General features: G+C 44.1%; 1 protein-coding gene across 2 annotated transcripts in view; it reads right to left on the reverse strand.

Annotated features, from left to right (window-relative positions):
- The window catches only part of LOC137435295 (uncharacterized), a 92720-nt gene that overhangs the window by 34114 nt on the left and 32529 nt on the right, over positions 1-26077 (reverse strand). For both annotated transcript variants that reach the window (XM_078784451.1, XM_078784449.1), the window contains exons 5-7: positions 25185-25284; positions 19012-19120; positions 12049-12188 (exon numbers count right to left, since the gene is read on the reverse strand). In XM_078784451.1, the coding sequence (XP_078640577.1) occupies positions 12049-12188; positions 19012-19120; positions 25185-25284 (349 nt within the window). The remainder of the gene's footprint in view (positions 1-12048; positions 12189-19011; positions 19121-25184; positions 25285-26077) is intronic.

Genomic DNA, 26077 nt, shown 5'->3' on the forward strand with positions numbered 1-26077 from the left:
AATAACGCACAAGACCAACCAATATACTGTACTTGAAAAATCTTAGATTTTCGCAAGTAATAAAGACAGATGAACAAGTGCAGCCCAAACTAGAGAGTTAATAGAGCACAATATTCCACACAGTGTTCGTATACACTTCAATTTTCGTGCTCGAAGTTTCGTGCGATTGAAGTCGAACACATAACCTTTGAGAACATGTCCAAGTACTGCAAAACTGGGGATCCTTGGAAGTATTTAGAATGCAATTTGTGTTCAAGTGTGTGTGTGTATGTATATATATATATATATATATATATATATATATATATATATATAGATATATATATATATATATATATATATATATACACAAAGAATTAAGTTAAGCACCCCCCCCGTTTTTTTACAACCTCGCACATTACAAGTTTGTTGTCGTCAAAACAGTGTAATATACCCATGATATTGCTATATTTTCTGGAGAAGTGATATTATGGTCACATAAAAACATAACAATCATGCCGTTTTCAATATTTTATTCTGAATAATTTAAGGTGAAATTTTTTGGGAATTTTAGGCATATTTTCACCTCAATTTAAGTATGGAGCTATAGGTCCATCACGGACAGTGTGGATGACGTTTATGTTTTCTAACGTACAGTCATTGTTCTGAGAAGACCTCTAGCGATCTTTGCGTCAATAACGTGTGTAGGACCCACGTGATCGGATCACTGACTCAACCCTACGTCTCGCTGTAGATCCTGTAAGATAGATCCTGTAGATAGATCCTGTAGATAGATCCTGTAGATAGATCCTGTAAGCCGTCGTATGCGTTGCTGTGGCAGGTTGTTCCATTCCCGATGTAATGCACGTTCCAATTCATCCAGATTGGCTATTGGAGGGACCATCTTCGCAATTTGTCGTCCCAACATGTCCCAAACGTGCTCGAGGGGGTTCAGGTCAGGACTGTACGCAGGCCAGGGGATGGTTGTCACAGCACCTTGCTCCAGCAAGGCTCGGACGCGTCTCGCACGGTGAGGCCTGGCGTTGTCATCCATGAAGATGGGATTGACGCAAAGATCGCTAGAGGTCTTCTCAGAACAATGACTGTACGTTAGAAAACATAAACGTCATCCACACTGTCCGTGATGGACCTATAGCTCCATACTTAAATTGAGGTGAAAATATGCCTAAAATTCCCAAAAAATTTCACCTTAAATTATTCAGAATAAAATATTGAAAACGGCATGATTATTATGTTTTTATGTGACCATAATATCACTTCTCCAGAAAATATAGCAATATCATGGGTATATTACACTGTTTTGACGACAACAAACTTGTAATGTGCGAGGTTGTAAAAAAACGGGGGGGGGGGGGGGGTGCTTAACTTAATTCTTTGTGTATATATATATATATATATACAGTGAAACCTTGACTTACGAGTGCACCAACTTACGAGTTTTCCGAGATACGAGCCGTCGCTCGGGCGGTTTTTTGCTTTGAGATGCGAGCCGAGATCTGAGTTACGAGCTTACGCCACCCGCCACCAGGTGGGTTCCGGTCACGTGGTTATCTTGCCGTGCAAGCATCTCTGCCGTATATCGCTGCTGCTTTGTTTTCGCATTTTGGTTATTTTGGAAAATGTATTAGTTTTAACCATGGGTCCTAAGAAATTGAGTGCCAAGGGCAGTACTGAGAAGAAGAAGAGGATGATGTGCTTGGATATAAAACACGCAATCGTCGAAAAACATGAGCGAGGTGTGCGTGTTGTCGACTTGGCGAGGCAGTACGATCGTAGTACTTCTACGATATGTACGATTTTGAAGCAGAAGGAGTCGATAAAGGCTATAACGCCAGCCAAGGGCGTTAAGATTATTTCAAAGCTCCGGACCTCTATCCATGAAGAGATGGAGAAGTTGTTGTTTGTGTGGTTGACGGAGAAGCAGCTCGCAGGAGATACCGTGACCGAGAGCATCATCTGTGAGAAGGCACGAGACATTTACGGGGATTTGGTGCAGCAGGCGGCGGGAACATCAACGGACAAGGCATCGGAAGTCATTCAAAGCCAGTCGGGGATGGTTTGATAATTTTAAGAAGAGGACCGGCATTCACTCCGTCGTCAGGCATGGTGAGGCAGCAAGCTCGGATGTGAAGGCGGCTGAAGATTTTATTATAACTTTTGCCGAACTGATAGAAGCCGAACGATACATCCCCCAACAAATCTTCAACTTTGACGAGACAGGGCTCTTCTGGAAAAGGATGCCGAGGAGGACGTATATAACGGCAGAGGAGAAGAGCATGCCAGGCCACAACTTGTTCAGAGTGCCGGCGATAGCTCGCCTTCTCTTTGTGGAAGACACGGTGAGATCCTTAACATCCAACAACTAATGTGACGCAAACGGGGCGCCCAGTTTAGCGGTACACACATTGATGAATCACCCTGCCTGTGAAACACCGACATGACAGGTTATAGCTGGGTCGGGATTCAAACCCAGGCTGGACAGTTTAGAGTCAAGTGTGCGTACCTCCAGTCCAGGCCATCCTGCCAACTTGTATGCTGCATTCAGGTGAAATATAAAGCGCGAGATATTTATATATATACTGTATATTTAAAAAAAAATTGGTGTGATTTTTGGCGGGCTGGAACGGATTAATAGCATTTCAATGCATTTTAATGGGGAAATTTAATTTGAGAAACGAGCAAATTGAGTTACGAGCTCGGTCACAGAACGAATTAAACTCGTAAGTCAAGGTTTCACTGTATATATATATATATATATATATATATATATATATATATATATATATATATATATATATATAGATATATATATATATATATATATATATATATATATATGTGTATATATATATGTATATAGTCACGTGAAAAAGTAAGTACACCCCATGTAAAGTTTTGACTTTTTCAACATATTTCAACATACAGCTATTTGATCTTCATTTCAACAATATTGAAAGATAAAGGTGATATAACATAACAAATATCATGGAACATTTACATTTTATAGTCCATCCCTGGTGTTGGGCTAGTGGCTAGGGTGCCGGCTTAGGATCCTAGGATCCTGGGTTCGAATCCTGGTCGATTGCTGAATTAACGCCAGGGGGGTTGACTCAGCCTGTCATCCTTCCGAGGTCGGCTAATCGAGTACCAGTTCACTGGTAATTCCCTGTTTGTCGTTAAAGGCGGCAAAAAGGGTTGGCGTCAGGAAGGGCATCCGGCCGTAAAACATTGCTTCAAAAAGGGGACCGAAAAACAACAACAACCATGGTTCCCGAAAAAGGCCAACCCCCGCTTTGCGGGGAAAAATGGCCTCTAAAGGTGGTTTTTATTTACATTTTATAGTCCATTGTATAATTTAAATAAACATAAATGCAAATTTCGCAAGTGGAAAAGTAAGTACACCCCCACATTTATCACTACTTCAAATACCTAAAATTAGAATCAGGTGCACCAGCTCAGGTGCAAATGATTAGAACATCGTTGGAGAGGATCTTGGAGGAACCTGTCTTATTTAATCCTCAGACATTTAGTTTGGTTTGCTCTTTGTTGTTGAAGTGTGCAGCATCACCATGCCTAGATCAAAAGAGCTCTCTGAGGCCTTCAGAAAGAAGGTTATAGATGCCTACGAGTCTGGGAAGGGATTTAAAAAGATCTCCAAACAATTTGAAATCAATCATTCGACTGTCCGGAAGATCATCTACAAGTGGAGAAGATTCCAAACAACTGCCAACTTGTTCAGGCCAGGCCACCCCAGCAAGTTCAGCCCGAGAGCAGACCGCAAGATGCTGAGAGAAGTCTCGAAGAACCCCAGAATGTCATCACGGGACCTACAGGTAGCTCTTGCCACTGTTGATGTCAAAGTGCACGAGTCTACCATTAGAAAGAGGCTGCACAAATTTGATCTACATGGGAGGTGTGTCAGGAGGAAACCTTTGCTGTCCAAAAAGAACATCAGGGCAAGACTAAAGTTTGGAAATGAAAACCTAGGCAAAGACCAGCGCTTCTGGAACAATGTGCTCTGGACAGATGAGCCAAAGGTAGAGCTATTTGGCCACAGTACCAGAAGACATGTTTGGCGAAAAGCAAAGACAGCATTTGACCACAAGAACCTGGTACCAACTGTAAAGCATGGTGGTGGAAATATTATGGTTTGGGGCAGCTTTGCTGCATCAGGGCCTGGGCAGCTCACCATCATAGAATCCACTATGACTTCTTCATTGTACCAGAGGGTGCTTGAGGATAATGTGAGGCCATCTGTCGGAAAGTTGAAGCTCAACCGAAGGTGGACCTTGCAACATGACAATGACCCTAAACATACCAGTAAATCCACCAAGGAATGGCTGAAAAGAAAGAAATGGAGGGTTCTGGAATGGCCAAATCAAAGCCCGGATCTAAATCCCATCGAGATGTTGTGGGGGGATTTGAAACGAGCTGTGCATGCAAGAAACCCCTCAAACATCGCACAGCTGAAATAATTCTGCATGGAGGACGGGGCAAAAATTTCTCCCAGTCGATGTCAGAGACTGGTAGACAGTTATAAGAAACGCCTACTTGAGGTTGTTTCTGCCAAAGGGGGCAATACCACCTATTAGAGCCAAGGGAGTACTTACTTTTTCCACATGCGAAATTTGCATTTATGTTTATTTAAATTATACAATGGACTACAAAATGTAAATGATTCATGATATTTGTTATATTATATCACCTTTATCTATCAATATTGTTGAAATGAAGATCAAATAGCTGTATGTTGAAATATGTTGAAAAAGTCAAAACTTTACATGAGGTGTACTTACTTTTTCACGTGACTAAGGACCAGTCAATAAGTAACCTTAAAATGGCGATATAAATCCGAGAATGTCATGTGTGTAGTTGTAGACGACATATGTTATATCTATGGGTAAGAGTAATATTTTGCCTGTTTTAGATCTGGCAACATTGAGCGTATGATGTCAGTAGAGCAGTTCCAAGATGGCGGCTCCCATAGAAGCATGCACCAGAGAGGAGCAACGTTCTGTCATCCCTTTCTTGGGAAGTGACGGTGTGAATCCCAGTGAAATCAAAATAAAGGCAAAATAAAGATGCAATATGGTGACACATGATTATTGTTGCAGCATGTGTACGACTGGGACAGGAAGTGTACAAGTGGAGTGTCCAGTGTGGCAGACGCTGCTCGCTCGGGCCGGCCTCACACAACAGACACACCAGAAATGGTTGCAGGAGTTGAGCGCGTGTTAAGCGAAAACCGTCGCATTACTCTGGATGAAGTGGCCTCCGAATTGAACATTAGCCATGGTTCAGCACACCATATAATTCACAACATGCTGGGGTTCCGCAAAGCATCTGCAAGGTGGGTGGCCCAGACAACTCACACCCGAACTGAAAGAACGGCGAGTGGACGCATGTGGAGAACTTCTGTGATGTTACAAAACAGAAGGCGATGCTTTCTTTCAGCGCATAGTGACTGGGGATGAAAGCTGGGTCCACTACTTTAAGCCAGAAACGAAGAGGGCAAGCAAAGAGTGGCGCCATTCAACTTGACCGAAGTCCAAAAATTCCGCACACAGCTGTCCGTCCGCTGTAAAAGTGATGCTGACGCTCTTCTGGGATAGCCGAGGCCCACTTGTAGAGCATTACATGCCCAGAGGGACCACAGTCACCAGTGCATCATACTGCGACCTCCTTAAAAATCATCTGAACCCAATCAGATAAAAACGTCGTGGACTACTCACTGCCGGTGTTTTGCTGCAGCATGGCAATGCGTGACCCCATACTGCCCGCGCTACAGTTGCAACAATCGAGGACCTGCATTTTGAGTGTCTTCCTCATCCACCCTACTCGCATGACCTCGCCCCTTCGGAAAAACCATATCTTTGGGCCACTTAAAGAGGCGCTTGGTGGAACCACTTGGAGTTTGCAAAAAAGCACCTAAAGGACTCTCACTGTGAGAAACAAGATTCTGAGGGCTTTCATGTGTCTTTCACCGAGGAGAGGCTTCCGTCTGGCCACTCTGCCATAAAGCCCAGATCGGTGGAGTGTTGCAGTGATGGTTGTCCTTCTGGAAGTTTCTCCCATCTCCACACAGGATCTCTGGAGCTCAGCGAGAGTGACTGTCGTGAAATTGTGTCTAAGTCTGAGCCCAGGTGATATGCGACTTCTGTCCACTGCGCATCAGTTATTAGAACTCGGACATCCAGCGCAATGATCATTCCTGTGACATTTACTGTATGTTACGTAGGTGCTTAAATAGATGGTACATACAACCACTTTGTTCGAGGCTTGCTTGTGCTCGTTTGTAAACCCATTACTGATCCAGATGAATGCTGAATATTGATATGACGTTCGCTGGTTTTCTTTCAGGTATTGCTGGGTATCTATTTCGATTAAACTCACGAACTGAGCCAATGTTGTAACTCTGGTTTTTACAACAATTAATCGAAATACATCTCTTGTCTTGAACGAGATCGTCAAGACTCAAAGCTGATACATGTACCAATCTTTGGAGCGGACCCTCAAGCGCCGGACTCGTCTGCCCAGCCCAAGCACTGGCTACGTCTAATGACAAGCTACCTGGGAGCCCAGGCGGACCTCCCGGATGAGACCAAGCTAGCTGTTCTTAATTCCCACGTGTCCCATTCTGTCTACGAGTACATTTCTCAGTGCGACACGCTCGCTGCCGCCGAAGCGGACCTACGTCGAATCTACATTAAGACTCGGAGCGTGGTCTGCACTCGCTACCTGCTCGCTTCACGATGACTGGATTCCGAAGGGTCCTTCGACCACTTCATCCAGGACCTCCGTCGTTCAGCAAAGCACTGTATAGCTGAAGCTCGGACGTACGAACAGGTGTGTGATGATTTGATGCGTGATTCTTTTGTTTCGGGGATTCACTCGCCGATAATACGTCAAAGATTGCTGGAAATGACGGATCTAACGCTGGCGAAGGCACATGAGTTGGCACTCGTTTACTCCGAGGCGCAGACACAATCGGAAGCGTACGGTCGCCCGTACGTCACTGCGGGGATAATTGGTGAGCGACCATAGAGCGCTGCTACGGCGGAGCGAACGGATGCTGAACCTCCGCTGGAATCGGGGACAACGGACACTCTCGAGGCTTCAGGCACGAACGTGACAGCCGCTGCTGCTGCCGCTCCATCTGTCAGGAGTAACGCAAAATGCTTTTTCTGCGGAAACCGGAATCATTTACGGTCAGTTTGTCCGGCTCGAGAAGCGACGTGTCACTCATGCTCTCGGAAAGGACATTTTGCAAAGGTATGTCAATCGTCACGAGGCAGGCGAACTCGCTCGACATTGTCTGTGATTCTCTCACCGCCCGAGGCACAATCAGCACCCCGTGCGGCCTTGACTGGGATCAACTCCCCGCGCAGGTCTCGCGCGGCTCACGCGACCTTGACTCGGATCATCTCGCCGACCGAGAGACAATCAGCACCTCGCGTGGCTCAAGCGACCTTTAATGGGATCCTTTCATCGCCTGGGGCTCGATCGGCTCCACACTCGATGCTGGCCGGCGTCGGGCCCACTCGCGTGGCTCGATCACCCCCCCCCCCCCCCCCTTGAATGACTCGACAACTACCGGCCCGTTTGGACTGTCCAACGCTGGTATTCCAGTTATGATTGAGGGACAGATGGCAAATGCCTTGATCGACACGGGCTCTACTGATAGCTATCGACTCGTCCAGAGGCATGGCTGGCCGATTCTCGGGACAACACGCCAAATTTTCATGGCTTCCCAAGCTCTTTGGCTGCGTACTAAAGGAGAATGCCGACTGAAGCTAGTGATTAATGGCCGAATGTTTCCGGATGTGCATGTAATGGTCTTACCAACGTTATGTGCCAAAGTATTGCTCAGATACGATTTTCTCCGTCGTCATGGTCGGTTAGAAATGGAATTTGGTGGTGACAACACTCTTTCTGTGTGTGCTCTGGCCGGGATGGAAATTGAACCCCTGTCGCTGTTTGCCAATTTGACTCCTGACTGCACCCCGGTTGCCGTTAAATCGCGACGCTACTCACGTGCTGAACGCAATTTATTGCTGAGGAGACTAGTCGACTTCTAAAGGAGGGCATAATCAAACCAAGTCGATCACCTTGGAGAGCTCAAGTTTTGGTAGTCCAGACCGAAAATCATCGCAAACGCTTGGTAATTGACTACTCGCAGACGATTAATCGGTTTACGGAATTGGACGCCTACCCATTCCCGGGATTGGATTCCCTGGTTCGTCAAGTGGCACAGTACTCGGTATACAGCACTTTAGATCTCCGCAGCGCATATCATCAGATTCCAATCGCGGAGGCTGATCGCATCTACACCGGGTTTGAATCCGGACAGAGGTTGTACCAGTTCACTCGTTTGCCTTTTGGGGTCACAAATGGGGTTCATGCTTTCAAAGGGCCATATATGACATCATTGCTAAGGAACACTTAACAGATGTCTTTGTTTACCTGGACAATCTAACGGTTTGTGGGTACGATCAAGCTCATCATGATGCTCATCTGCAGCGCTTCCTCAAGGTTGCGCGCAAGTACCGCCTGACTCTGAAACGAGGCTAAATGTCACTATTCCGCTTGAACGATAGATCTCCTGGGATACACCGTGACCCAAGGCACTATCACTCCAGACAAAGAACGACTGCGACCCTTGCTCGACATGGCCCCGCCATATGATCATGCTTCTTTGAAGCATGCTCTCGGGCTATTCGCACATTATTCAAAGTGGGTCCAAAATTTTTCTGAGAAGCTTCGTCCTCTTGTAGATTGCAAAGTGTTCCCCATGTGTCATGCCGACAAGGTCGCTTCCCATGGCCTGAAGTCAGACATAGCTGGCGCCGCTGTGTCATCTATCGATGAAAGCAAGCCCTTTGTCTTGGAAAGCGATGCATCGGACCACATGATAGCTGCCACGCTCTCTCAAGGGGGGCAACCTGTGGCCTTCTTTTCAAGGACTCTCTCCTCCGCAGAGAAACGACACTTGTCTGTCGAAAAGGAAGCGTACGTCATAGTTGAGTCTATTAGGCGTTGGAGGCCATATTTGCTTGGCAAACGTTTTGAGGTCATTACTGATCAGCAAAGTGTCGCTTTCATGTACGACACACGCCATGCCCAGCGCATTAAGAAGGAGAAAATCACTCGATGGAGGATAGAATTAGCAGATTATTGCTACACCATCAGGTATCGCCCAGGGCAGGATAATCTCGCAGCGGATGCATTATCATGACCAGCGGTGTGTGCAAGTCTCACTTCCTTTGAGGATCTGCGTGTTCTTCATGAAACGTTGTGCCATCCCGGTGTGACGCGTTTAGCTCATTATGTGCACAGTCACATTTTTGCCCTACTCTAGTGAGGACATTAGTCAGCTATGTCGCACTTGTTCCGTTTGTGCTGAACTCAAACCTCGTTTCTACAACCCCCGGATGGGTACGCTGATCCAAGCTACTCGGCCGTGGGAGAGATTGGCAATAGACTTCAAAGGGCCTCTACCGGCTTTGTGTCTACCTGCTAGCCCTAGCCTACCGGCTTCGGTTAGCTCTCGCTATCTTCTCACGATAGTTGACGAGTTCTCCAGATTCCCTTTTGCTTTCCCGTGCAGTGATATGTCCGTTGTGACGGTTATCCAGTGTCTGCAGATTTTGTTTTCCATGTTCGGGAATCCGGCCTATGTGCACACCGATCGAGGTGCTGTTTCTGTCCCAGGATGTGAGAACCTTTTTGCTCCAGCAAAACATAGCTTCTAGCTATACTACTCCGTACAGGCCACAGGCGAACTGTCAGGTGGAAAGATTTAATGGCATTATATGGAAGGCCATTACTCTGGGCCTTAAGTCCCGCGGACTAGGACTGGACCGATGGACCTGGATGGTACACGGGATGGTAAGCTCGATCAGGACTTTATTGTGCACCGCTACCAATCAAACCCCTCACGACCGTCTGTTTCGTTATGCGCGCCGTTCAGGAGGTGGCCGACCTTTGCCGGGCTGGCTCGCTGAGCCCGGACCGGCTTTCCTCAAACGCGCGGTTCGCCAAAGTAAATATGACCCGCTTGTCGACAAGGTTCATATCCTCCAAGCCAATCCTGAGCCCGCTCGAGTGCTGCTGCCAAACGGACGCGAGTCTACAGTTTCGTGCGTCATCTTGCTCGGATACCGTTCGGCCGGAACTCAGCCCGGGGAATCCGTTGATGTGGGAATTCACCGTCAACCTCGCCCCTGCACACGCACGACCTAATCAGCATTGAGGCGCCGCCGCCGTCACCCGAGATAGGCGTTTATCCCGACGTGGGGGAATTGGGACTCGCGGCTGAAGCTCCTGACGCATATCGAACTCGCGCTGGAAGAGAAATTCGCCGTCCCGATCACTACGGCTGGGATTGACATGAATCGCTGCTTCATGTAACCATCTGCTAACTGAAGTTTTCTATACAGCTATATAGCTTGCTTCTCACCACTAGGGGTAGTGTAGTTTTGACGCCGAGGAGAATGTCGTGAAATTGTCTAAGTCTGAACCCAGGTGACATGCAACTTCTGTCCACTGCGCGGCAGTTATAAGAATTCTGACATCCAGCGCAATGATCATTCCTGTGACATTTACTGTATGAATACGTAGGTGCTTAAACAGATGGTACGTACAATCACTTTGTTCGAGGCTTGCTTGTGCTCGTTTGTAAACCCATTACTGATCCAGATGAATGCTGAATATTGATATGATGTTCGCTGGTTTTCTTCACAGGTATTGCTCAGGATTTATTTCGATTAAACTCACGAACTGAGCCAATGTTGTAACTCTGTTTTTTACAACAGTGACCATCAGGTTCTTGGTCACCTCTCTTACCAAGGCCCTTCTCCCCCGATTGCTCAGTTTTGCAGGGCGGCCAGCTCTAGGAAGAGTCCTGGTTGTTCCAAACTTCGTCCATTTAAGAATTATGGAGGCCACTGTGCTCTTGGGAACCTTCAATGCAGCAGAGATTTTTTTTGTAGGCTTCCCCAGATCTGTGCCTCGACACAATCCTTTCTCTGAGCTCTGCAGGCAGTTCCTTCGACCTCATGGCTTGGTTTTTGCTCTGATATGCATTGTCAGCTGCGAGACCTTATATAGACAGGTGTGTGCCTTTCCAAATCATATCCAATCAATTGAATTTACCACAGGTGGACTCCAATCAAGGTGTAGAAACATCTCAGATGATCAAGAGAAATGGGAGGCACCTGAGCTAAATTTCAAGTGTCATAGCAAAGGGTATGAATACTTACGTCAATGTGATATTTCAGTTTTTTCTTTTTAAGAAATTTGCAAAACTTTCTAAAATCATGTTTTCTCTTTGTCATTATGGGGTATTGAGTGTAGATTGATGAGGGGGGAAAATGAATTTAAACGATTTCAGCATACGGCTGCAACATAACAAAATGTGAAAAAGTGAAGGGGTCTGAATACTCTCTGAAATATCCCACAGACGGTAAACATTGCTTCACGGGATATCCCACAGATGGTAAACATTGCTTCACGGGATATTCTACCAGCTGCATAACACGTCATCCCTGCGAGTTACTGTACAGAATGAAAACACTCCACAGTATCTATTTGTGCAATTAGCCGTCTCCCTTTTCCCCATTGAAACAATGTCACAGCATTCATTCGCAGATTTTCATCGACATCCATGGGATTTGCTTCAACATTCACAGATTTTCACGATTCTGGAACCAATACCCCCATTTTCCATTGAAGCAATGCCCCCGCCATTCACGATTTTACAATTTGCTGTACTTTCCAGGAACGTATCCCCCACGAATAGCAGGGTTGAGGTGTATATATATATATATATATATATATATATATATATATATATATATATATATATATATATGGTTAACGTATAACCCTGTTGTAGTATTACTCGTAGTCGTCGTGGTTGCATCAGCATGGCAAAGCATCATATGTCAGTTTAAAAAATTCAACTGCCATTGAGAAATATAAAAATATTTATATGATACAAGCACAAGAGCAGCCAAGTAAGATAACTTTTCACACATACATACATACCAATTGTTTCCAGAAGTTTTTTCCTCATGCCTTTAGTGAAAGCCTGTGGGTCAACGCAGCTCACACGATTCCAGCGTTTAAGTGGTTGCAGTACCTTGTCTTCATTCACCTCATGCTGCATATTAAACCTCGTCAAGGACCTGCATTCAGGAAATGCAAGCTAGAAATGTTGTCATTGTATTTTAATTAAAAACTACAACTGCCACTTTATAACTGCTGGCAGTGATGACCGGTTTCCTCCGCCTTCCAGCTTTCATACAACCCCGCTTTTGATACAACCCGGCTTTCACATTATATATATTTTTTCTCCATCAATTTATCCCGAGATGATGCTCAATAAATTGCATCCTGATGAAACTAATGCCGACAGATGGGACGGCCAGCTTAACGTCCATCAACTAATGCTGACAGAAGGGACGGCCAGCTTAACGTCCATCAACTAATGCCGAAAGACAGAACGGCCAGCTTAACGTCCATCAACTAATGCCGATAGACGGGACGCCAAAGTGCTGCTTTGGTGAAAATGTCCTGTCCATCGGTTAAACCATTGCAGAGAAAATGGTTTTTAAAGAAAATAAGCCTGAAAAATCACACTGCCAGAATCCATGACAGAAGCTCATGCAGAGTTTCTTCTTCTTCATTTTTCACACCTGTTCCACTTAATGACTTCTACTTTGTTATAAAGTTTCACGTCTATCAATGAAGCGGTTCAAGAGATATAATTTTTTTTAAATATTTTCCTTCAATTATTAATCGCTGCCATTCAATGTGAGCTATCACAAATTCCAAAAGGGCATTTTAGCATGCCGACATTGAGAACATAATTGTGAAGTTTCCATTCGGTATGATGAAAATTGAGGGAGGAGCTAAGTTTTAAAGGTTTATGCTTCAAAACGTCATAGCTCCTAAACCATGCGACTTATGACGTCATGCTCGTTGAACTTTATTTGCCATGGGTATGCGATTCTGCATGCAAAGTTTGGCCTCGATCTGTTCAGTTGTTTCAGAGAAAATGGGTTTTTAGTGGTTTTTCAGGCTTTCCACTTGGCAGCCAAACCACGTGACCTACGACGTCATAATTTTTTCCCTGCATCAATTTATACCGAGATGATGCTCAAGACATTTCATCCTGATCGGATGAATTTTTTTTACTTGTCGAATTATGACGTCATAATGGAGGCACCTATGACATCATCATTCGCATATGTTATTCTGCATGGAGAGTTCTTTGCAATGAGACATGTTTCAATTTTTTCTGTGCAGCACTTTTGGAGACAGGGGTGCAAAGTTGCTTGGTTTTTCCAAGATGGGCCCATACCACGTGACCTGTGACGTCATAATTACCATTTAAATATTCTACAGGCCGAGGCGCTCCTATGGTGAAAATTTCGTGTCAATCGGTCCAATTATTGCAGAGAAAATGACTTTTAAAGGAAATAAATCCGAAAAATAGCAGTGCCACAATCAGTTACATGGCCGAAGAGAAAAAAAAGTGTTGCGTTTCTTCTTCTTTCAACAATAACGACTTCTAGCTTCCAGACCATACAACCAATCATGTTGAAATTTTAAACACTTATTCCGCTTGATGAGAGCTACATTACATTAAAATTTCAAGTCGATCAATGCAGCGGTACAAGAGATAGAAGCTTTTTAAGATTTTCGTTCAATTATTTATAGCGGCCAAACCATGTGACTTATCGAAACTTACCAAGTAACGTTTTAACTTCCCCACATGGGGAACATTTGCGTAAAGTTTCCACTCGATATCTTCAAAAATTAAGGATGTAGGTTTATGCTTTAAAACGTCATAACTCTGAAACCATGTGATGCATGACGTCATGATCTCTGATCTTTTTGTTTGTCATGTGTATGTGATTCTGCATGCAAAGTTTGGGCTCGATCTGTTCAGCCGTTGCGGAGAAAAAGGGGTTTTAGTTTTTTTTCACGAAAACAACATGGCGGGAAAACCATGTGACGCATGACGTCAAAAATTTTTGCATTCTGAATTTTTTTTTCACCAAGGTCATGTAAAATAATGTCATATTCGTGGCATCCAGGGGTCTATTTGTCAAATTCTAACTTCACAACGTTAGCACTTTTAATATAACAACAACAACAACAACCAGGCATTTTAAGGCCATTTTCCCTGCAAGAGCGGGGGTTAGCCTTGCGGTCCCCATGACAATCTTCATGACAATCTCCATCTTGCCCTATTTTCTGCATTTCCCCTTGTTAACCCCCTTGCCCGCATTTCTTCTTCCACCATCTTTAGCCAAGTCTTTCTCGGTCTTCCCCATCCTCTACTTCCTTCTACATTCATTTCCATCACTCTTCTCAACCAGTCACTTTCATCCTTCCTCAACACATGACCAAACCATCTCAACCTGTTCCTCTTCACAGCATCAATCACAGGCTCTATTCCCATCATCTTTCGCAATTCATCATTTGTCTTCCTCTCTCTCTCAACGATACTCCACCGAACTATTCGCATTTCCACCCTTTGCAGCCTTCGTTACTGCTCTACGTTCATTACCCATGTCTCGCTCCCATAAATCATAACACTTCTCACACATGCAGCATACACCTTTTCCCTTCAGATTCAACGACACTCCCCTCCTCGTCAGCACGCCACTCAGTTCCCGAAACTTCTTCCATGCATATCTCACTCTAGCAACCGTTGCCAAGTCTGATCCACCTTCTCCATTCAGCATGTCTCCTAGGTAACAAAATGTTTTCACACTTTCCAGCTTCACGCAGTCTCCAAGATCCAACTCAACATTCCCATCTGCAGCTTCCTCTGTGCACACCTTACACTTGAATGTCTGCCATCTGCCACACTGGTTAATGACCCTCTCAAACCACTACATTTTTGATGAACCCACTCAGCGCACATTGTACATTGAATGGAATTCACTCCGACACCCTTCCTGCACACAGCACATGGCCACTTCCCAGTTCTTTCCACCTCACCACATGCTTTACCACTTCCCATAACCTTAGTTTTTCTGATATTCACCTTCAGACCTTTTGTCTCCATACCTTCCTTCCACTTGTTCATCTTCTCCTTCAGTCCATCCATACTTTCTGCAATCAACACCAGATCATCTGCATACAACAACTCCCACGGTAAACCCTCCTTTACGTTCCGAGCCAGCACCTCCATCACAGCTACAAATAGTAGTGGACTTAGTACCGACCCCTGATGCACTCCCACCTTCACCTCAAACTCACCACTGTTCCCGTCCTTACAGCTGTGCGCGCTCTTTTGTACATTGCTATCACTACTCTGATCAACCATTCCTCCACTCCTAACTTCCTCAATGCCCATGTCACTTTTAATATCCTAAATAAACATTTTGGTCCATTGCAGAGTTCTTTAGAATGAGCCATGACTCAATTTTTTCCATTGAGACGTTTCAGAGATACAGATGGCCAAAGTTGAAGGTATTTTCCAAGATGGTGCCCATACCATGTGAGCTATGATGTCATAATTAGCAGTAAAAAAAATTCTACATGTCTAGCCAATCGCTTGGTGAAAATTGTGTGCCAATCGGACCAACAGTTGCTGAGAACATTAATTTTTAAAGTTTTCGGAGGTGAAAAATCAGGTGGAAGAATAATAATAAACTCTAGGAAAAACAATAGGTATTCCTCTGCATTTAAATGCAGAGGAAACCTAATAACAAAGAAAGGACTACCAGCATGAAATTATATAAGGCAAAAATAAAAGTTTCAAATAGAACATAAATTCATCAAAACATAAATGTAATATGAAAACTCCAAATGCAAAATACGATACAAAATTGTGTTGAGTTCCCATCTTAGCCCTTCACCCATGATGCTGAGATCCTATGTTGAATCCCAAATAGAGTGCACGTTTGGCGATTAGTTTCCTTGTAAAATAATGTAATAGCACAAGATTAATTTGAGAAAATAAAGGAGAAATATGAGAAAATAAAGGAACAAATATTGGTAGAGAAAGACTGAAACCACCGTTTAGAGGCCATTGTTCCCCGCAAAGTGGGGGTTGGCCTTTTCGGGGACCGTGGTAGTTGTTGTTTTTTTGGTCCCTATTTTGAAGCAATGTTTTACGGCCGGATGCCCTTCCTGACGCCAACCCTTTTTGCCGCCTTCAACGACAAACAGGGAATTACCAGTGAACTGGTACTCAACTCAGTGAACTGGAACTGGTAGAGAAAGACTGAACAATGTACTATTCACAGGCAGCAATTTTAATTTCAAACAATGCTGAAGAACTGAAAACAATGATGGAAGAGATCAATTTGGAGATGAAAGATCAAACTAAACATGAATATGATGAATATAAAAATTACGTTCAACCCACTATGCAAGAAATTCAAATAGATTATCGCACAGTTGAAGGAAGCAGCGATAACATTTACTTTGACAAACTCAAAAATTGATGCGGATCACTTTGAAGAGGTTGCGAGACGGTTCACACCTTTCTGGGTAAGAGCCATTAGTATATGACAAAAAGCAATGCAAAGCAAACTAACTGAGTCTGGAAATGAAAGTTTCCAAATGGCACATAAAACGAGTGAAATGTGATGTCTTACAAGGAAATATGAACAAAAATCGATCACGATATCAACAGACATGCATGGAAAGATGCTTGTTCGATGTAACAACAGATGTCAAGAGAAGCCAATGGATTAGACAGAAAACGGAATTCAAACAATACATCAGTCACAATAAAAAAACAACTGCAATGTATACACAAAGAATTAAGTTAAGCACCCCCCCCCCGTTTTTTTACAACCTCGCACATTACAAGTTTGTTGTCGTCAAAACAGTGTAATATACCCATGATATTGCTATATTTTCTGGAGAAGTGATATTATGGTCACATAAAAACATAACAATCATGCCGTTTTCAATATTTTATTCTGAATAATTTAAGGTGAAATTTTTTGGGAATTTTAGGCATATTTTCACCTCAATTTAAGTATGGAGCTATAGGTCCATCACGGACAGTGTGGATGACGTTTATGTTTTCTAACGTACAGTCATTGTTCTGAGAAGACCTCTAGCGATCTTTGCGTCAATAACGTGTGTAGGACCCACGTGATCGGATCACTGACTCAACCCTACGTCTCATAGACCCTGTAAGCCGTCGTATGCGTTGCTGTGGCAGGTTGTTCCATTCCCGATGTAATGCACGTTCCAATTCATCCAGATTGGCTATTGGAGGGACCATCTTCGCAATTTGTCGTCCCAACATGTCCCAAACGTGCTCGAGGGGGTTCAGGTCAGGACTGTACGCAGGCCAGGGGATGGTTGTCACAGCACCTTGCTCCAGCAAGGCTCGGACGCGTCTCGCACGGTGAGGCCTGGCGTTGTCATCCATGAAGATGGGATTGACGCAAAGATCGCTAGAGGTCTTCTCAGAACAATGACTGTACGTTAGAAAACATAAACGTCATCCACACTGTCCGTGATGGACCTATAGCTCCATACTTAAATTGAGGTGAAAATATGCCTAAAATTCCCAAAAAATTTCACCTTAAATTATTCAGAATAAAATATTGAAAACGGCATGATTGTTATGTTTTTATGTGACCATAATATCACCTCTCCAGAAAATATAGCAATATCATGGGTATATTACACTGTTTTGACGACAACAAACTTGTAATGTGCGAGGTTGTAAAAAAACGGGGGGGGTGCTTAACTTAATTCTTTGTGTATATCTGGGCGAGCCAAAACCAATGGACAATAGGAATACGACTGGTAACCAGATAACTGAAAACAAAAACCCCCAGTTAAATTGATGCTACATCAATTTAATATATCAGAGTGGACTTGTTCAAATTACACAGCTATCTCCGAATGTGTGTTTAGATTTGCAATCTCATTCAATTAACCGAATGCCATCACCAAATAGAGGGTCTAGATAGTACTTCGGCCTTTAATCCCTCTGTTATTTCACGATTAAATGTGCCATCGCTTCTTGAATCAACTCCATGTGAAACGTTCATTCCTGTGTGAAATTGTTCTTTATTGAACCGACTCGTTCCACACGTTATGTGCAGGATGTCACGTGACCAGTCACACATTAATTGACTGATTTGTGCTTGTTATTGAATAATGGTTTTTGAACTCAGACCATTTGTCTGGGAAGATTATGACCAACAGTTTTCATGCTGCACAATGGGGGTGGCTGTATGACGTCACTCGGCTCTTCCTGCAGTAATTGCTCGATTTGCGCATGTCTGAGCCAATGAGACGCAGAGTTCTCAGAACAAGTGGTGAAGGAACGTTCTAAAGAATTGATGAGAGAATATCGATGGCGTGAAGGGAGAGTAAGGGTCATCGCTCAGTGCTGCACCAATAGCGTCATGGTGCTCAGAAAATAACGGCGTGGTGAGAGTTCAAGCTGCAGCCAGAGAAACAAACCTGATCCATTTTGTACACAACATCTAACAAATGAGCAGGCCGGGACCACTACGCCAGGCTGAGAGTTCCGGGAACACGAGAGGTTTCCCCCAGCCCAGTATGCCATTTATCATTTTTCCCTCTCCCTTGTCTATCTTTGTACTCATGTGTGTCTGTGTGAATAAGATGTATTGCCAAGTTAGGTTACGTCGTTTTTGTTTTATGAATAAGCTCATGTCTTCTCTGCCACCACAAATCATTCCCATCCTCATTAATACAGTTTGGTAATTTATGCACATTTCTCTGTGGTACACGAGATCGCCCTCCTACATATATGAATTGAATATGCATGTGGTTGGAACAAGTGTGAAGTTAGATAAATAGGCATCCAATTATTAATGGTAATTCAAACACTGTTTTTAATAGACGTTTTTGTTCCGGTTCCTCGATAGCCTCCTTACTGCTTGGCTAGCCTGTGGAGATCATTTCCAACCTGGTCGGGATGGCAAATACCGATCGAGTCACAAAATTTAATGCATCAATGACCATCAACTATTCTGCTATTACTTTCTGTCCGAGCGACGAGAAGTCTTTGTGGAAGAGGGAATCCTGGGTTGTTGTTGCCCAATTGACAACATTGGCGATTTTCGAAACACAGCAGGTGACTTGATTGGACCTGAAATTAAAAAAATATACATATTGTGTTATTTATATACCTGGTAAAGTCACATCAGTACAACAGTATAGAACATACATAGAGTACGACACCAGGTCTACTTCCAGAGTGGATAATGTGCCAACAGTAATGCTACACAAAACGCACAACACTTTCAGTCTGTTGACTGTCTTTGCCTTGTTTTAAAACTCAACCCTGGCAAATATTTCTTCTCTAACGTTTCTTGAATTAACAAATATAATGTGGGCATAGACCAATTTTTAGGCAAAATAAGCATAAAATCTCACAATTAGTGGAGGTCCAATAGGTTTTATGCAGCACTGCTGAAATACTCGATCTGCATACCAAAGCTCTTGGCTTATAAATGGATTAATTTTCGTCAGGTCAGTCTTTTGGGACTGCCACTGGTAACATACCTGTTTGACATACCATAACATACTGGTAACATAACTGCCCAGTGATACCTACTGCATGGTTGGGTTGGCGGCAACTAAACAGACACCCCAAACTGGCTTTGTGAGTCGGGAGGGTGACTGTGACACCCTGCCAGGACCAAAAACAAAACCTGGCAATGGGCGGATGAGCTCCCATAGGGAGCCAACGGCCATCCAGTAAGGAAATGATGTCTCCTAAAAAAGCAATCATCCAGTTTGGACCGGTTCAAGTTATACCAAAGACTTTAAAAATGGTAGGTGCTGCTTCCTTGCTTGAAAAGGATAGAGCATGGACAATCCCCATCGGTTCACATCCATGGGGAGGAGGAAATTCCTTGAAGAAATGCCCCATTGAATATGGTGAGAAAAGCGGCGCCATTGTTATGACGTCGCTGGTACCCAGAGTATCCTGGAAAGTGACGTTAGTGACAGCACTTCCCCCAGGCTCACTGGCTGTTAAGTGTTTGTCTCGTCACTATGTCCTTGTGTGTGCATGTGTTAGCTCTATTACAAGCCATAAACCAAGTATGTAAAATAAAATAAAAATAAAAATAAACTAGAACGGCACTCTAGAGGTAGTGGGGTGCTCGGACACTCAGTCGTTTCAAATGCATGCAAAAGTTTCGTTTTCAGTACCAATTTGAAGGTAAGGACCTATAGAACAATTTTGGTTTGAGTGTCAAGCACTCATATAAAAAAAAGGTTTTTTTTTCCCCCTCATATATGTTCGGACACAAAAGAACATTTTTTCAAGTTTATATGCTCATATAAACTCATTTTTTTCGTCACGAATCTTCCCCATACCCACCTGCGTTGTCATCCGAAGGGTCCCTCAACTCTTGTTCCAAGTCAGATTTGTTGGTACACATCGTGGAAGCCAGTATGAGTAGCGCCATTTCTGTCGACGAGGAACTAGTTGCGCCAGATGTTTACGACTTCATTGTTATTGACGGTGGAGTACTGATACACTCACTTCCTGGTACAACTGTCCAAGGAAACACCTTTGATTCATATTTCGACAAGGTATTCTGCCCAAGAGTTTGCCACGACTTGAAAAGATCGACAAGAGTAGACATTGTCTGGGACCAGCATCGTGCAATGACAATCAAAGGATGCACAAGGGAAAAACGAGGAATAGGCACCCGACAACGCGTATCTGGTACTGCCAAAATCCCAGGAAATTGGCAGAAGCTTCTGGCGAACGTTGATAACAAGAAGGAACTGTTCTCATTCCTGTCAAAAAAGATAACAGAACGACAGTTCCCAGATGACAAGGATGTCTACATCACTGCAGGTGTTCAAGTCCACCATGTTGGAAACTCCACCAATGGATCAATGCAACCATGAGGAAGCTGACACTCGTGTCCTAGTACATCTCTTCCACAACCTCCAAACATTGTCACTTGGGATGGTTCATACTGGAGACACAGATGTTGTCGTAATCCTTCTGAGTAATTTCCATCACATCAAGGCTCTGAATCCGGCCGCAGAAATCTGGATCTCCTTCAAAGCAGGAAAGACAACCAGAATGATCTCCCTGAACACTATCGCCACAAACCTGGGCACGACAACGTGCAAAGCCATGGCCCTCTTCCACGCATTCACTGGATCAGACAGCACGTCTTCCTTCAAGTTTAAGGGTAAGCGATACTACTGCAAGTTGATGCACAAAGTGCCATCCCTCATGGAGGAATTTGCAACCATCGTCGACACTCCATTCCAAACATCGCCAAGGCTGAAAGAAGTGGCAACGAACTTTGTCTGTAGGCTGTACTCTAATGAGTCAAACAAGGACAATGACGTTGACCTCGTCCAAATGAGGGTGTTCTCACAGAAGACTAGGGACGTGGAGAGAATTCCCCCAACGAGTGATGCTTTGGATCAACATCTCAAAAGGAGTGTCTTCCAAGCGAGCATCTGGACAACAGCCCAAAGGTCCATGATGCCTGTCAACAACCCCACTAATCATGGGTGGAAGGGAGAGGACGGCAAGCTGCTTCCCATTTGGACCTCGCTGCCCCTCGCCAATGATGTATTCCACCTTGATGTGAAGTGCACTTGCACAAGTACCTGCGCTCTGTACAAGTGCATGAGGGCAAAGTTGAAGTGCACACGTCTGTGCAAGTGCAAATGCGAGAAGTAGCTGGACCAGAACAATTTCCAATACTGACATGTATATATGGTCGATTTGTTAACCACTTTCTTATTAAAACTATTGCTCAAGGAGTTATTCAAACAATTGTCTAAGCAGTTACTCACCACCATATTGTAGCACAGTTAAAAGATAACTAAAAATGTCAATATATCATTGGGTCCGAGTATAATTGTCCAGTTTATTTTTTTTAAACATGTTTCAGCTTACCGGGCCAATGACTTTTGGTCTTTTTTTTGTGGATATGCACTGATACTGGCAAAATTATTGCTTCCATGGGCAATATGCTTGAAATACAAGTTGCGACTCCTGATCCTGAATCCATACATACCTCATCTGTTCAGATCGGATCATCCAATCGAAAGTTATAACAGTTTCCATATTTCGTATAGGCCGGTGGGGGGGGGGGGGGTCAGGAACCCCCCACGTCCCCAGAAGCCCCATTTTTTATCTGAGTGCTTGACACTCGAACCGAAATTGTTCTATAGGCCCTCACCTTCAAATTGGTACTGAAAACGAAACTTTTGGATCAATTTGAAATGAAAAGAAAAAATTACCCATGCATGGCCCCCACTAAGAGCATACCTACGCCTGCCTGCCCCAATGGTGGAGAATCACTTAAAAAATTATACTAGCTGGATCCGAATCCGGATCTTCACCAAAATAGAATATTCTTCCTTGTCACACACACAACCTGTCCAACAAGTTTCGTCCAAATCCATCCATAACCTTTTGAGATATCCTGCCATGTATCGTTTTTGGCCCTATCTCCCAATAGTGAAGAATTACTTGAAAATTTCTAGTAGTCGGATGGGAATCCGGATCTTCACCAAAATCTAAACATTTCGGCCTTGTCACATATACTACATCTCTGCCAAATTTCGTCCGAATCTGTCCACAACTTTTTGAGATATTTTGTTCACAAACGGACAGACAGACAAACAGACAGATAGGGTGAAAACAACCTCCATCCACCTTGGTGGAGGTGGAGGAAAAAGCTTTATGTATCGTTTCAAATTTACCATGAACCATTTTATATTATTCTGGAAATGCAAACCAACCATGACATCAAACATACAAATATATCATTACAAATCACAAATCATACATTGTACAAAGAGAAAGCTTCTTTTTTTTTCTTCTTTTTTTTGTATACAAGATCGAGGCTCGTGAAAGAGCTAACATTAATCACACAAAAAGTCAAACCGACACACAAAACACAAAAAAATAAGGGGAGCGGTAGACAAGATGGGGAGAGAGGGGGAAGGACACAAACACAACATTTGAGAGCAAGGACATCGAAAGAACTGTGGGAGGGAGAGGGCTTGGGGGGAGGCAGAAGAGGTATAAAACATATGGACACTGCAAGGACTTCCATGAAAGAGGTTGGAATTTCAAAAGAGTGTATCTGGGGTAAAAATTAGCAGGGGTAGAAAAGATCAAGGTTTTGGATGGGGGAAGATAAGAGATGGTGGTGAACAGCTGTTTTAAAGACCTGGAGGGAAGAGTGGGATTGAAGGGAGTGGGGCAGTTTGTTCCAGAGGCGGGAGAAAAGGGGAATGAAAGAGTGAAGGTGAGCAGAGAGCCTAGATTTTGGCAGTTTAACCATAAGAGGGTTGCTTGCTGGCAGATCTTGTGTGACCTTTGGAATATTTTGGGGACAGAGCACAGAGAGAGCTGGGGAGAGAGAAGGCCGGAGAGGATTCGGTAGAAGACAGAAAGACCACCAACCTGCCTGCGGTGAGTGAGTGAAAGGCCCTTTGAGCTAGCTTCATTGCAGGAGATTCCCATGATTCTGAAAGCTTTGGTTTCAACAGCGTGCAGCCGAGCTAGGTGCGAGGCAGGAGCACCGGCCCAGAGGAGGGAACAGTATTCCATTGAGCTGCGGATGAAAGCCTTGTATGTGGTGAGGAGCTCAGGTGTGCCAAGGAAGGACTTCGCACGATGGAGGATGCCCAGTCGGCGACTGGCTTTGGAGGCCAGCTTGGAAACGTGGTTTTCCCAAGAAAGATTATGGCAGATAGTGAGACCCAAAAGCTTGAGTGACAGAACTTCTTCAAGAGGATTGTTGAGAAAGTATATGGGAGGGTTGTCCAGTCGGTCTTTTCGGAGAGACATAGTTAGAGTGTGAGATGTGTGAGATGTGTGAGATTTGTCAGGATTGAAAGACATGTTCCACTTGTTTGACCAGTCTGTGATTTTGTCCAGGTCTGCAGAGAGTGAGGAGGCTGCAGACTGCCGATCTGAGGGATGAGGAATGGAGCAGCAGAGAGTGGAGTCATCAGCAAAGAGATAGAGAGGATTTTCCAGAGTCAGAGAGATCATTGATGAAGACCAGAAATAGCACAGGGCCCAGAACACTACCTTGGGGAACTCCAGCCAGAACAGGAGGTGGAGATGAGAGAAATCCATTCAGGGCCACACGTTGACTACGACGAGAGGAAGTCCGCAAGCCATGCGAGGAGATTTCCATGGATACCATAGGAGGAGAGTTTGGTGAGCAGACCTGGGTGCCAGACCGTATCGAAGGCATGTGATATGTCAAGGGAGACGGCTCTGATTTCCTGTTTGGCATTGAAGACCTCCATCCATTGTTGAGTCAGCAGAAGCAACATGTCCAGAGTAGAATGACCTGGTCTGAATCCAAATTGAAGATCGGAGATCAAGCCATTGGAGAAGGGGAAGGATTTGATATCCAAAGCAATGGTGGATTCCATGACTTTGCTGATAATTGGGAGCAGGCTGATTGGTCTGAAGTTGCAAGGATCTGTTTTTGCACATTTTTTGTGGAAAGCGGTAATGTTGGCTGATTTCCAAGATGCTGGCAGATGACCTTGAGCAAAAGAGAGGGTGAAAATAACAGAGAGAGGGTGATATAGAGCGGCAGAGTAGGATTTTAGGACCCGTGGGCTGATGCCGTCTGGTCCAGTTGCAGAATCAGAGTCGAGGTTTCACAAAAACTTGTCCACCTTGTCAGGAGAGAAGGACACAGAGTCCAGGAGCAGTTGGGTTCGACTGGGTAAGGTGGGAACAGAGAGAGATGGGTTTGGGACAAGATTTTGAGGCAAACACAGAGTTGAGGCATTCGGCCTTGTCACGTGCGGCGTCAACTGTGTAGCCATTTGAGGTAAGGGAGGGGATGGAAGGGGAAGAAATACCCGAAACGGATTTGACCAGACGCCACCAGGATTTGGAGGAAGGAGACAGGTTTGAGAGTTCAATCTTGAGTGTGGAGAGATAGTGCTTCCTGGCACTCCTGAGGGTAGACACACACTTGTTCCAAGCTTGGTGGAAGGAACTGAGATTGCCTTCAGTTGGATTTTCCTTCCAAGAGGCAACAATATCTGTCAACATATGACCTGAAACACTCAAGGGAATGGGAGAGCACGATATTTTAGAATAAACATGAAAAAAAAATCTAAATTAAACAAACATTTCATGCTATAATGTACATCATAAGGACGTCAGCTTTTCTTACCAGTTTTAAGAATCTTGCGCATCAAGGTGAAGGGACTCATATCAGGTGTACATGTGGAAAGTTCTGTTTGCCCTTTCAATGGAGCTGACTTGTTATTGAGCTGTGAATGAAGTAAAAATGATATTTTGAAATATAAATCACAAAGCAATTAACATGACTAACAGTACAGTCAGACCTCGACATTCGTGGTCCCAACATTCGCAGACCTTGCATATTGATGCTTTGTAACATGTGACCTTCTTCGACATTCGCGCTAAAAATTGTAATATCATTTTTAAAAACTTTTTTTTTTTAACACATCAGGACTGGTCTCCTATATGCACTGCCACTGATATTAATTCAGCCTGGGAATTCTTCCACAGAAACGTCTCCCTCCTTCAACACCTGGTGGTGCCTTGTTAAGGCCCTCTCCATGCTTTGTCCCCTCAGGTATCTGCAGGATGTACGTGGTCCAGCAGAGACCCCCTCCTAATGAAACTGCCTAAATCCAGAACCACTGCTCACCTCCACTCATTTATTCTTCTTTTTCCCCCCACCTATAGAACCACCTTCCATGCTATCTTCAATCTCCTTCTTCCCTCCAGTGTTTGTTTTGAAGACAAGGATCTTCTTGTGGAGGGGGATGGGTCCATTGCATCCTATTATGTCAGTGCTCTTTTCACCTCCATACCGACAACGGATGCCGTCGCTGTAGTTCGTGAACGCCTTCATGAGGACAGCACTCTTAAGGAACGTACTAACCTCCATGTGGATCAGATTGCGGATCTGGTGTCTTTATTCTTGAACTCAACCAAATTCACATAAAGACCAGTTTTTCAGACTACTACATCATGGTTGTGCTATGGGCTTCCCCCATCTCACCAATTGTTGCTAATTTGTACATGGAAAAGTTT

This window comes from Myxine glutinosa, chromosome 9 (genome assembly GCF_964187855.1).
Source record: "Myxine glutinosa chromosome 9, kmMyxGlut1.1, whole genome shotgun sequence".
NCBI classification, from domain to species: domain Eukaryota; kingdom Metazoa; phylum Chordata; class Myxini; order Myxiniformes; family Myxinidae; genus Myxine; species Myxine glutinosa.